This window comes from Poecilia mexicana, unplaced genomic scaffold (assembly GCF_051168715.1).
Source record: "Poecilia mexicana isolate PSO_F unplaced genomic scaffold, ASM5116871v1 scaffold_21, whole genome shotgun sequence".
Lineage (NCBI taxonomy): Eukaryota > Metazoa > Chordata > Actinopteri > Cyprinodontiformes > Poeciliidae > Poecilia > Poecilia mexicana.
This window is the reverse complement of record NW_028263390.1, coordinates 2,672,074-2,685,324: the sequence shown is the minus strand read 5'-3', so window position 1 is coordinate 2,685,324 and position 13,251 is coordinate 2,672,074. Positions and strand designations below refer to the sequence as shown.

Sequence of the window (13,251 nt, the reverse complement as noted above, 5' to 3'; positions counted from 1 at the left end):
TCTGATGAAGGACATAATGCTGTGAGAGCTCCGGTGGAGGCCAGTGCCTACAAATAAACTGTTTCCTATGGAAAAAGTCTTTCCATTGCATTTGGAAGAAATACACAATTTTTGATGCTGCTGAAAAAAAACGGCTCATCTTAGATAAAAATCTTTCATGAAAAATTGTGCTTCCCCTCCCCTCCTCCAAATTCAGGTGTTTCCGCTGAAAAAAACATGACCTTTGGGAAACCATGCAGGAAACAGTTCTCAGAAGAAGTATTTACAGTTTCTGACTTCAGGACTCTCACAGTTGGTTGTGGATTCATGTTTCACCTGGAGGATTAAAGGAGAAACGTTGGAGGTGCTTGAGGACAGGTGAGTCTGATGAAGGAATGAACGTGTGAGGAGTTGGAGTGAGAGATCCGGATGGTTCTGGAGTTGAGCGGTTTGGGTACGACTCTGGAAGACGGGGCAGTGTGGCTCATTGTGGTTTCTAAAGCAGGAAACTTTCTGCTGAAGGAGATGGAGCTTTTATCACTGTGAAGCAGGAAGTGGCTCAAGGGATCCAACATCTCAGAAGGACAGTAGATCCAAAGAGGTGATCTGGTATCACAGATGCCACATACGGTAAAAGAAGGCATGGAACAGGTTTGAACCAGCTGGAGGTTTAACTCTACCATCATAGACTGTGCTCTTCCAACAGCTCCTTTCGTCAGCAGCCCAATTAGGAGGTTCTAGTCAGCTGTGAATGCTGTAGCTTGCCCGGCCACGCCCAGAAATGGAGACCTGCAGCTGAGTGGAGGTGAGCAAACTCTCACACAGAAAAATAAAACATAATAGCAGCAGTAGCTGTGTTTCAATTTCAAACCTCCTGTCAATAAAACATTTTGGCACGAGGATGAAGTGTGTTTTTTTGGCTGTGCTGAAATTGATTTATCTTGCATAATTGGAATGGAAGCTCTGTTTGCATCCCCTGAGTCACATGATCAACAACCAGATGTTGCCACTGGCATAAACCACGAAGAAGAAGACGACAGGTAGTAGTAGGAGGATGACGGCGCGGCTTGTTCTTTTAACAACTTATTGTGTGAACAAACTTGTTCATGTGTGACTTTAACTGTGTTCCCTACTTAATGGAAATGCTGCATTTACAAAATTCTATTTTTTCAACATTAGCAGAATATTGACAAAGTTTTGCGTACATGTGTAATGGAAACTCAGCTGGTGAAAGACGGTGGTGGCAGTGTGATGATCTGGGGTTTCTTACTCTGGTAATTCCTTTGTGCTTTCGGTCAGCTCTGTGGTTGCATTAGGCATCGTTGACATTCAGATCCTCCAGATCCAGAATAAAATTAAAAGCGTGATAAATATTATTGTAAGTATTGTGTTAATGGAGGATTAGTTCAGTTTATTTATATAGCACTAATTCACAAATTGTTTCCAATCAACTCAAATCAGCAATTAAGACAGATTCCAAGTCAATTAATAATTACATTCCTAATTAATCCTAATTTTCAAACAATGCAAAGTTCAGTTTATTATTGATAACACTATGAATTTCCAAAAGCTTCCTGATCCTTTTTTTGTTCTTTCTGGAATGTGTTGCAGATCTTAAATGCAGAATCGGGCAGACAAGATGAAACATGAAACATTTCTAGATTATATTACCTACAATAAAAGTCGAAATAAATGCCACAGTGTTTTTTTTTTTTGTGTGATTTTTTTAAATTCCAATTTTCATTCCTGTTGATTTTGGGCTGTAAAATAAAACTGAAGCTTTAAATATGGTCTTACTCATTATCAAACCCATTAAACACATTAAATCTCACGCTGTAATTCATTAGCAACACACAGATTCATCAACTGTAAAAACCAAACGAGTTAGCACCCTGCAGAAACATTCCTCCTTGCAGCACCTGTACATCCACACAGCCACCTTGTGGGGTTGGCCTGAAGTCTGTCGGTGTGCAGGCAGCTTGTGTTGCTGCAGCAGCAACATAAGTAGGACACAGGATCTATTTTATAAGCACATTCTGCTGAGCTCTCTACATGTCAGTCATAAATTTTTAGGGGCTGGCAGGAACACCGGAGGCTCATCCGTCGACGCAAAGCTACGCCAGAAGTTGTGGGGGCATTGCCAAGTTTCAGCTTGCCTGTACTGGTTGCTCTCTTCCCTCCAGCAGGCCGTAATGAGTCCTGAACAAATCCCGATACCTGGTGCATGATCAATGGATCAGGGATCACTGAATCAACGTCGTCTCAGACTCCTCACCCTCGGTTGAAGCAGAGACACACCTAACAGTCTCAGGACATCGGCCCCAGAGGCCTTAGTATCATCTTAGATCGCAACAAATGTGATAATGAAAATATGGATCCGTTCTGCCTTGTATTAACAGTTCAGCTGGTGTTCAAGACCTGTTTTGGGACCTTAAGCAGATCTTCATTTGGGCCCTCCTTTACCAACATGTTAACACCAGATGCTTCAACATTCCTAAGCTACTCTATGTGTGTAACATACTATCATTAGCATGGTTTGTAACTAGCTGACTTTCAAACCGGTGTTATCGCCTTTGATTTTAAAAGCGAACTAAAAATGTATATTTTTGGATTTTGAAATGCAGAATGGCATTGAAAAGTGCCATACTATACATGATTTTAACTATTTGAAAGTAACACCAGCTCACGATCAATAAATTTACAGTAAACAAGTTAACAAGCTTGATACTGTATGTGTGTATATATATATATATATATATATATATATATATATATATATATATTATTTTCAAATATATAATATTTTTTAACCATGCAAGTAAGTTTGGCATTTTTGGGCCCCCTATTGATGGAAATCCTTAAACGCCTTAACTTGCATATGCTTTTGGCCGGCTCTGTTGGTGGTGATATAACGGTGGTGATAGGTGGCTATATGGGGCTCCTTTGTGTCACTTGATCATTGTGTGCTCTTCACAGCCTACCTGAGAATTGTTGCTGACCATGTCCGTTACTTTAAGGTCACAGTGTTCTCATCTTCTGATGGAAACTTCCAGAATCTGTGAGTTGGTTCTATGTCAAAAAGAATGAAGGCAGCTCTGAACTGGTCCAAAGATGGTTTGTGAAAGAGTTAAAAAAAATCTCCTCTACCCTTTTTCTCAGAGCCCAGACAGCAAAGAGTTGCTATAGGGCGCCATCATGTGGTAAAAATATTTCACTAAAAAATATTTATGGTGTTTGTTGGTTGGCCTGAACATAAAAGCACTTTTCAGCATAAGTTGCCTATAAATTTCATAGAGTCATTTTTAAAAGACAATATACCACAAAAATAAATCAAGAACACCTCAGCGTAAATGTCTGAGTTCAATGAACAAACACTTTTATCATTAAAAGACATCAAGTTTGTAGGGAAGTGAGTTTGAACATCCTTTGCGGTTGCATTGGCCATGCTGCAACATAAGGGAAAAACAGTGTGTAGCTGTTCCTTTTAGCTTAGAAAACATTTCACAATAATTGGTTTGAAAAGTTATTTCAACTCTGAAAACAAATTACATCAATATTTGTGAGTAAAATAATTAGAATAACTCAACTTTTTGTTGATATTAATGTTGTTAATATTACCAAAAATTCTAAATTAATATTAGGTTGCTTCAACATAATCATGTTTTGGGAGTTTGAGGTAAATCACATTGGTTTCCTAAACCAGTTGAATTAACGGGACCTAAAAATGACATGCTGGGTTTACTTGATAATAAGCAATGGTAACTTAAAATGCTGAGTGGAAATTGTTGCCACCATTTTTCTAAATGAATCTTAAAAGAAAAAAACAAGTCAGACAAAAGAGGTTTTTATTATAGAGGATATAAAATAAATATACATGACTTTTTTCTCATTAACAGTCATTTGTACAGTGACATTTGGACAAGTTTGCTAAAAGCAGCTAAATAAACATCTGATTTTCCTGCGCGGGCTGTTGCTGCCTCATCTATAAACGCTATGAAAAAAGACAACACATATAGGCCATATGTAGATTCCAAAGTCATGTGCAGGCCAACTCTCTCTCTCACACACACACGCACACTCATACCAAATACAGATAGGAGAGTGGACAGACGCTCCAACAAGCAAAGCTCTGTGTTTCCTCCTGCAGCTCAGGGAGAGCATTCTGGGACAACCAGCGAGGGGGGATTGGAAGGGACTGGGTTCTGCGCCAGTGGGGCAACACCATTAATGATGCGGCAGATGTCATAGTCAGACAGTGGGGAAGTGGGGGGTTGTCCGGTCAGACTGTCAGTTCCCGAAACCACACACACACACAAAAAACATAACTTGTAGAAGCACATGAAGGGTCAGTGCAACCCCTCACAAGGTAAAAAGCTCATGGGGTTGAACAGATCCTGTCTCTTAACAGTGTGGGAGGGCTTAAAGAACCGATGGACGCTTGGCACGGCAGGAATGGCAGGAACTGAGCTGTGCGGGTGGAGTATCTGTCCGTCTGTACAAACTGTGGGACAATAAGTGCTAACGTTCTCAACTGGAAAAAAGGCAGGCACATGCAACACTATTCAAAAACAGCGAGAAGAGAAGGAGAGTGACCTATGGTGCACCAGAGTTTAATAGTGTGCACTGCCAGGAACTTTAGTGTCCAAAGCGAGACAATAAAGAACAGTAAATACTTTCTTTCAACTTATCACTATGTAAGGTATCTTAGCAACAACAGTGCATTAGAAGACAATTATCTTATTAGTATCTCAATGAGGAAGTCTTAAAATGTGGTTATGTACAGCATCTCAAAACAGACTTAGAACTAGCAATGTGTGACAATAATAATCTGTCAGCAGAGGAACCACACGCTCGCCCTCAGTCGGGATTCTCTGCAGTCCTCTGAGGTGAGACACATCAAAGTCATGCTAAATGTGGATGCTTAGCTGCTAGGAGTTAAAAAAGGTCAGAGAACACAAACTGAAATGGCATGTTCGGACGATAAAAAGAAAAGGCACCATCCACACAAAACAAAAGGTGGATCATCATCATTCGGTGCTGTGAAGACAGCTGTGGGCCTACGGTTGCGTTTCCATTGACCTTCAAATTGCGCAAATCGGAATTATGCAAATAGATCTGCTTAATGGAAACACGGAAATTTAAAAAAAGGAAACACTCAAGTTTATTGATAAAAGGTTTTTGGGCTAGAAACTGCAATTCCGAAATTGTGAGGGTTTTTTTTGATATTGTTTAGCTTACTATTGACAAAGTTTTGCACACATTTGTAATGGAAACCCAGCTTATGTTGGGCTCACAGCAGAACAAGTTGGACCAACGACCAATCATTCAACGGCAGTTCATCAAAAGGAGTCAGAAAGTATCACATCAAAACAAGTTAGAATGCTGTGCAAAGTGGAATATTTCTTGTCAGTCATCTTAAGTTTTCTTTACCTGTAAGCAGTAGCCATTAAAATTGCAAAAAAAAAATAATAAAATTATATATATATATATATATATATATATATATATATATATATATATAGAGAGAGAGAGAGAGAGAGAGAGAGAGAGAGAGAGAGCTTGAAGTATTTTGCTCTATGCCTAATGAGTCTCTATAAAATGACCAGTTCACTTTCTGAGAGAACTCACAAGAAATATTGCACTCTTACTTTTAAATGGGGGATAACTACAGGTGACAGCGCCTGTAAAAATATTCATACTCAATTTTTTTTTCAGTTTGTTGTGTTACTCCCACAAACTTCAGTGAATTTTATTAGGACAGACCAACACAAGGTAATTTTAAATTGTGGAGTTGAAAGAAAATGATAAAAGGTCTTCAAAACATCCCTTGATCCTTTGTCTACTCCTGTGTGTCTGGTGGTCAGATCATTTGTACTGTAGTAGCAAAACTACAGTACAAATGGGTTTTCATTACAATGTCTGGTTTGCAAGTTTAAAATCAATAGATCAGAATCTGATCGATATGCAACAACCTAAAGCTCAATGTAGAATTTAATCCCCAGAGTTTTTTGGTGCCTACCTCCATCATGAACTACTGAGTTTTGGTTTATCACATAAAATCCCCAAAAGACAACCTGAGGATTGTGTGCACATAACGTTTTTCAAAAGTTGAAATGCATGAATGAGTATGAATGTTTTTGCAAAAACTGTATCATGGTCCAATATCAATGTTCTGTAGACGTTTGATGGAAATCTGGGCCCACAAGAGCCTTGCAGTTTCTGGCAGGTATTAACAGACTGACCCAGCTAGGAGCTATCCCTGCTTCCCAACTGGGTCAGACTAGAAGGCGTTCATAAAACAACCCAAATGGACCCTACACAGAGCCCAAATCAACCTGCCTGACCAACACCCACATGGGGCCCATATTATGGGTGCACTGATAAATTGGCCGGCCAATAAATTTAATTAACTTTGGGACATCAGTGATCGGCTGATGTGAAGCTGATCTTTTCCACTGATCTTATCGACCTCAGCAAAGGTCTGGAAATCAGCCCAGCTGGTGGGCGGGACTGATAGACCCGCCCACCAGCTCACATCTACATGTGTACGGTTAATCATAGTCAACCCACTGTTGCCAACTTAGCAACATTTCTGACAAAAAAAATAGCCTAATTAGAATCAGCAGGTCAGGCTTTTTAAGGATCGGTGATCGGCCAAAAATCTGCAATCAGTGCATCCATAGCCCATATCCACGTGCTGGTGGAGGAAAAGTAGGCTACTGCTTAAAAACATGCCGGGTTCATTTCTATAGCTGTCTTTGTTAAGGCAGAGGAAAGTCCGCTGGATGTAGATGCATGGAAATAATAAATATGATAGTATAATATTGATATATATGCATTTTTTTTTTACAATAGAACATTTAACATACATTTTAAAGGAAGTGAACAAAAGTAGGAGCACTGTGTGTGCTGGAGTCATCATCGCAGAAGCTAAGCACGGGTGAAAGCTTTAGTCTGGGGTTTGTTTGCATAGGAGTAGTTTGACAGTGACCTGCCACTCACTCGTGCCTAGAGCTCAGTTAATACTTGTGACACCTCACTTCTTGTGGAGAGAGAAATGTACAACAAAGTGTCTTCAGGTGTCTTTGCTGCAGCTCCCTTCTCATATGCATGCTGAAGGGAGGAGGAAAACCTTCAACTATAGCTGCTGGTTTTGATCCACGGCGTCGTGTACAACCCAACCCTGACCCCACCCCCCTCCCCATTCGGCCCCTGTCTGCCAAAATGCCATAACACACACAAAAACACATTGTACAAAATAACTCAACCACACACACTTCACAGAGAAAAACTAAACTTCCAGTTTCTGCTTGAATGCTAAGAAATTTCAGCCAAAAAAAAAAACTAAAAGTACAAAAATAAAGGTTAGGAAGACAACTTTACAGATGCCATATGGCAATGTGTATATCAAGTTTATGTGTGAAATAGAATTTAGGATCTAATTGGTGGGTCATAATTCTGTTAAACTGTTTTATTCATCTAAAAGTTTGTCCTGTTTTTACTTCAGTTGTTTACCGGTTATTGTCCTGCCTCCACAAATCAAGACCTGCAAATTGAAAGCAGAGGGTTTAGTTCTACTTTCAGCCACCAGATGTCAGTGTTTTACTAATGCTATCACAGGCAAATTAAAAAAAAAGTCTTTGTTGGTTAAAGCCTGTGTGAAGACAAACACAAACACACCTAACTGACCCACTGGATACGTTCTTTAATACAGCCTGGATTACGACTGATCACATGACCAGCCGGGACCAATAAGGATGAAGGAGATTATCTATTCTTTCATTGATCATAATGTTCAGTCAATAAACAGCAAATATAGGAGTAGAAAAACACCAAGGGTGATTTCATATCTAACTGATTCCTAAATGTGTTTAGCTAATTTAATGTAGTGAGCTCATTATGGCCTGACAACAAAAGCGAAAATGCATCATGAAGATCACAACAAAGAGGAACAAGTATAATGTCAGGCCTTCTGTCTGCAAGGAATCTAAGAAAAATGGACCTGAGTGGAGTTAACACGCTCTCTCCCCAACGTAACCTTATTCAAACCAAATCAAACCGGTGTCAAATGCCTGTACAGCAAAAATGTGTGTTTCTGCCTTTATCATTTTTAAGACGTTAATGAAAGTTGCAAGAGACAAAACTGGTCAACTCTGCTACGTTTGTGCTGCTTTTGTTATGAAGATATGAAGATATTGTTTTTAAAATTTAAAGGCTAGGTGCTGTGGTGGTGCAGGGGTAGAGCACCACCCACATATGGAGGCATTAGTCCTGGAAGTGGCCGTCGCAGGTTTGATTCCTGGTCTGATGACCTTAGCTGCATGTATTCCCCCTCTTTCACTACCAACTTTCCTGTCCAGCCATTCTCAAATAAAGTTGGACTAAGCCAAAAAAAGAAAAAAAAAGAAAAAAAAAAAGTCAATCAGCCCCATTTACAAAATTATAATGGCACAAAAAACCTTTTCAGCAGCATAAACCATTACAAATGTAGCACAAATCATTGACCAATTTTGTTCTTATTTGGTTAGTGTGAGGTAGGATTGGTTGACCTTTCAACGATGTAAATCCTTCATATCTTCAAAAAAAAACAAAAAAAAAACAAACAAACAAAAATATCTGCTGCATAAACGTTTGACACCAAATTCGTTTGATTTGAAGAAAGTGGAGGGGGTCAACTTCAGTCAGGTTTGCAATGGTCCAGTCAAAGCTCAGACCTCAAGCAGACAGGAAGGCAGCAGTGTGACATTAGGAGAGCTTGTCGGATATGAATCCTTACTTCTATTAACTTCATGGAACAAAAATGTGTGGCAAAATTACTCTTAAATAAATTTCTGAACTGAAGAATAATCTTCTGCTTCTTCCCAACAGCACAAATAATTGGTCCAAGACGAACTGTTTTAGTCTGGAAGATTAAGGGAAAAATAAGAGAGGAGGAAACGCTCTACATCAGAGCTCCTTGTTTCCACGCACAGGTTTTCTCAAATCTGGACTCCAGATAATTATGAAATGCAAATCATCTACAGGGCCAATCTGAAGTTGACATAAACTCAGCAGGTCTAATGATGTCATATTAATTTTGGACTGTAACTGTTCTGTTTGGGGTTGTGTAGTGTTATGGACATTGGTTGGCCTACACTCTCTGGTTGGTGAGAGCGGCGATGCAGAACATTTGCCGTGGCGCCCCCTACAGGGAAAAGCCAAAAGCGAAGGAGCGCTGATACAGACGTGTTCTATTAATATTAAAAACAGGAATTTGATGAACAACTTTTACATATTCCACACAGCATCAAAATTATACATGCTAGATCAAACATAAACATACACCCAAACTAATATTTGGCTTAATGTCTGTCAGAAAGTTGCAGAAAAACCACAAGAAAAGCTGATAGCTCAGTTTTAAGGCTGATCAATTAATTGTTAACTGGAGTATACAGACTCAAATAATAAAAATTTAAAAAATAGACTAAATAAATATATCCTACCTAGAACTCTGCACAGTTTTAGCTTCTCTTATCAAGAGATATGGTTCCATTCTGTGCCAGCCAGACGAGACTTGATTAGCAGTCGGCTACTGCTTGGTTCACTGGCTGCGGGGGCGGGTACAGACATGGGTCATCTCCCAGATCTCTCAGGCAGAGGAGTGTTTAGACTTTCTCAGTCTCCATCATTTTGACTGACAGCATCAAAAACATCCTGTCATGATCTGTTTTTCCCTGATGATTTTTAAATGACAAGCATAACAAATTCAACTGCATCAAATATTCAACATGCTGAACAGATCACACATCAAGCAGATAAATACATCTGGACAATCCTGATCTTAAACATGTGGAAAATGTTTGGATTATGCTCATAATCCAGCTCTGTGCTTGAAAATCCACAACTTTCAGTAATCTGGACCGATTCTGGTAGGAAGAGTGAGTTACGAAAAAAGCTGCTGCTGGCAAAACAAATCATGTGGTTTATATGCAACTTGCTAAAAAGACATACTTAATCTAAGTACCAGTGGGGTGCATGCACATGTGCACTGTATGATTTTGGCCCTGTAAAAAGCCAGAATAAATCCAAAATTTAATTAATTAAAAACTAACGTGGCATTCATAGTGTTAATAAGCTTAAAAGACTGAACATATTAGTGGTAGTAAAGAACGCACCCTTTATCTCTAAATGTGGCCAAATGAGGCTATTGCCAAACAACTGTTTGTCATATTTTGGCAAATTTGTCCCAGAAAAAAAGGCAAAAGTTTAGGTGACAAAAACTCACCCAGCGTTTGTTCCAGCTCGTTGCAGATGGGTTCAGCGCTCAGTGCAATTCTGGTAAGTTTGAGAAAACATGCAAATAAAAATTCATACATGCACACACACTCTCACACACATTTGGTAATAATAATTAAACCTTAAAAAAAAAATTAAAAAAAAATCTGACATTAGGCAGTAACAGGCTCAAGAATCATATTTCGGGGGGAAGGCAGGGTAATTTTAGCTGCCCTGTACGTAATGCGCACGTTACATCTGTGTTTAAAATACTAGTTTAAAAAAGACCTTCAAAGTTCTGATGGTCCGAGAAAAGATGGATATCAGAGCAAAGTTTCCACCGGCACAAACAGGGAGAGTCTGGTCGTCGGCAAAAAGCGGTGGGCTGATTGGAACCCCCAGAAGGTGGCGCTCCATAAAGACGACTGCTTCTCTCGCTTTCCAAATCCAGGTTGAGATGAATTGGATCTAAATATACAAAGTCTATATTACAAAGCTTCCAATAAACTGCGCTTTAATATTTCCCTGCACTGACATCAGCTCAACAGCTGACGTTCCCCCCCTGCTGTGTGGGAACAGGAGTCTCTGGGTCATGGTTGAATTTAGGCGGACAGGGTTAACTCCAACGCTCCTTTCCTTCTGATTGGACGACGGAGACGAGGATGAAGGTCTGCTCCTCCACCGTTTCATTGCATCCTGTTGCTCCCATGTGTAACAATATTTCGAGTGACATCAACTATCAAGGTAAACTCCAAACGTCTAGCAAACGAGCAAGAGAACAAAACAAAAAAGAATCAAATAGAAAAAGGTGCTATATAATATACATATATGAACACAGCTGCAAGTCTTCCTGCTGAGGAACTTTGCATTTATAAGTGCCATGATTCTCAGTTTGCGTGATGCCTTCACATCCCTTTTGCATTTAGTTTCCTTTAGTTTCACCCCACAAGGCAGAACCTGTCTTTTTTCTTATGGTTCCTATTTGTGTTTGCCTTCATGTTTCAGACAACAAGATGACAGATGAGAGCAGCTTCAAATGGAGGAAGGCCAAGTTGGAATGACGTCACCTAAGATTAGGGGTCTGACCGAGGCGAGGAAGGCTGCTGGGTGTCGGTTAAAGATGAGGAGTTGCATCCTCTGCTGGTTCCAGAAGCGGGGTGTGAAGGGTCAGGTGGAGGAGGGGTTCTGGAGGCGGTTCCACGGCTCCTAGTAGCGGTGCGTCTGATGGGAGTACTGGGAGCTCTGCTGGGATGATGACGAGTATCCCATGGTGCTTTGTGACTGAGTGGACCCTTGGACGTTGCTTTGGTAACCGAGCCGGGAGCTGGAGTGCTGTGATGGTGAAGAGAAAAATGGTGTCAGAACAACTGTAAATACATTCCACTGTGGTTTCAAAGATATATATATATCTTCATGACATTCCACAGGCCTGTGTGCTCCAACCAATACCGACAGATAGTCTGTATTATCCGCCTGGAATATACATTAAAAAGCACTGCAGCTTTTTCATTATTTTGAACATTTCTCATTTTCTGCAAATAAATAAAAAAGCTTTTGCTTAAATTTTGGAGGCATGTTGTCAGTAGTTCATAGAATAAAAGAATAATGTTCATTTTAGTCAAGCGTATACCTATAAAAAGTCAAATCAAAGAAACTGCTAACTACAAGTGATCTCTTAATTTTTTCCAGAGCTGTATATATTTCTAACACTTTTGATTATTATATCTTGATGCAACTATAACACCTGACTTTCCTCACTGTCTGATAGCAAAGGCTGTTTCTATTCTATTCTTTGATTCCACTGTAGCTCTGACTGTATTCATTGTGCTGTTCACTAAAATATTATTTTTTCTGCATCTGACTGGATGTAGCTAGGCTCCATAAAACACCAAAAGACGTTTTACTGATTTATCAACAATGAGTTTTAAATATTTCTATTCTTCCTGAGTGAAGTCAGGATGAAATGATTCATGACTTCCTTTGGCCTTTCCAACCTTGATTCCTTGCAGAGTGTAGAAACATGGCTCCCAGTCGGACAGAAGAACAACGTTCTACGCTTTGGGTAGGAAGCCTTGTGAGGTCAAGGTGGTAGAAGGTATTTGTTGGGACTTAGAATATGATCAGAGGCGTGATGAGAACCAGATGTTGCTTTGACGTGTTGAAAGCAGAGCCAGTGCTCTCCTGCTGTGTCAACATGTTTCGAGTTTTAAATGTGGACAACTTGATCAAGGCGGCCACGTCAAAAAGAGAACTTAAAACGAAATAAAATCTCAGAGTTAGTTCAGTCATTCTTATGGTGAATTTTTATGAAATGAATCCCAGATTTCTTTCCTGAACAAGGCAGTACTCAATCAGATTTTCCTTCTTGCTCACATTCTGCCTGCCACTTTGGAGAGATCACTTCTTGGACCGGGAAGACTGATAAAAACCCAAAACTTCTCTTGATGGGATGTTTACACCGTTTCTAATGATATGAGCTGTCTCCGGCTTATTTATCACAGTGGCATTGCCTCAGCAACCTTTCATCGAGGTTTGTTTTCTTCATTTCAGCTCAGCAAACTTCTGCCTAGATGTCGCTGCTCCCTCCCAGATCTCTGGTCTCATTGAAGCAGTGATAAGGGCCAGGCCAGTGATACAGCAGGCGCCCGAGTGGACAACAGTGATTTCTCATCAGTGCTGTCAGCAGTACACTGCGAAATGCTCCAATCAGCAGCTGCTGCTGTCTGCTGAGTCAAAGCGAGGCTGCAAACCAATCACAACCTCATGTCTTCACTCAGTGGCTTTTACACTGAAAGGTATAGTTGTTAGCAGGGTTAGAATAGTTTTGGGTTTTTCCACTACAGTTTAGTTGTTATTTTTTTATGTGACTTTTTGTTTGACTAATTCAGTTTGTTTTTATTGCTGGTTTTTCATAGTTAAGTCTTGTTTAGTTTCAGTTTAGTTTTGATTAGTTATAGCAGTAGTGTGAGTTTTTTCCTACTTTTGTTAATTTATAGGTGTAAAAGGTCAAAGTATTTT

At 39.8% G+C, this 13,251-nt stretch overlaps 1 protein-coding gene across 1 annotated transcript in view; it reads right to left on the bottom strand.

Moving 5' to 3' along the window:
* Positions 1-3,807: 3,807 nt before the first annotated feature.
* The window catches only part of cdk19 (cyclin dependent kinase 19), a 61,527-nt gene continuing 52,083 nt past the window's right edge, over positions 3,808-13,251 (bottom strand). The window contains exon 13 of the mRNA XM_088001791.1: positions 3,808-11,565. Coding sequence (XP_087857917.1) covers positions 11,440-11,565 — 126 coding nt within the window. The 3' untranslated portion in view covers positions 3,808-11,439. The remainder of the gene's footprint in view (positions 11,566-13,251) is intronic.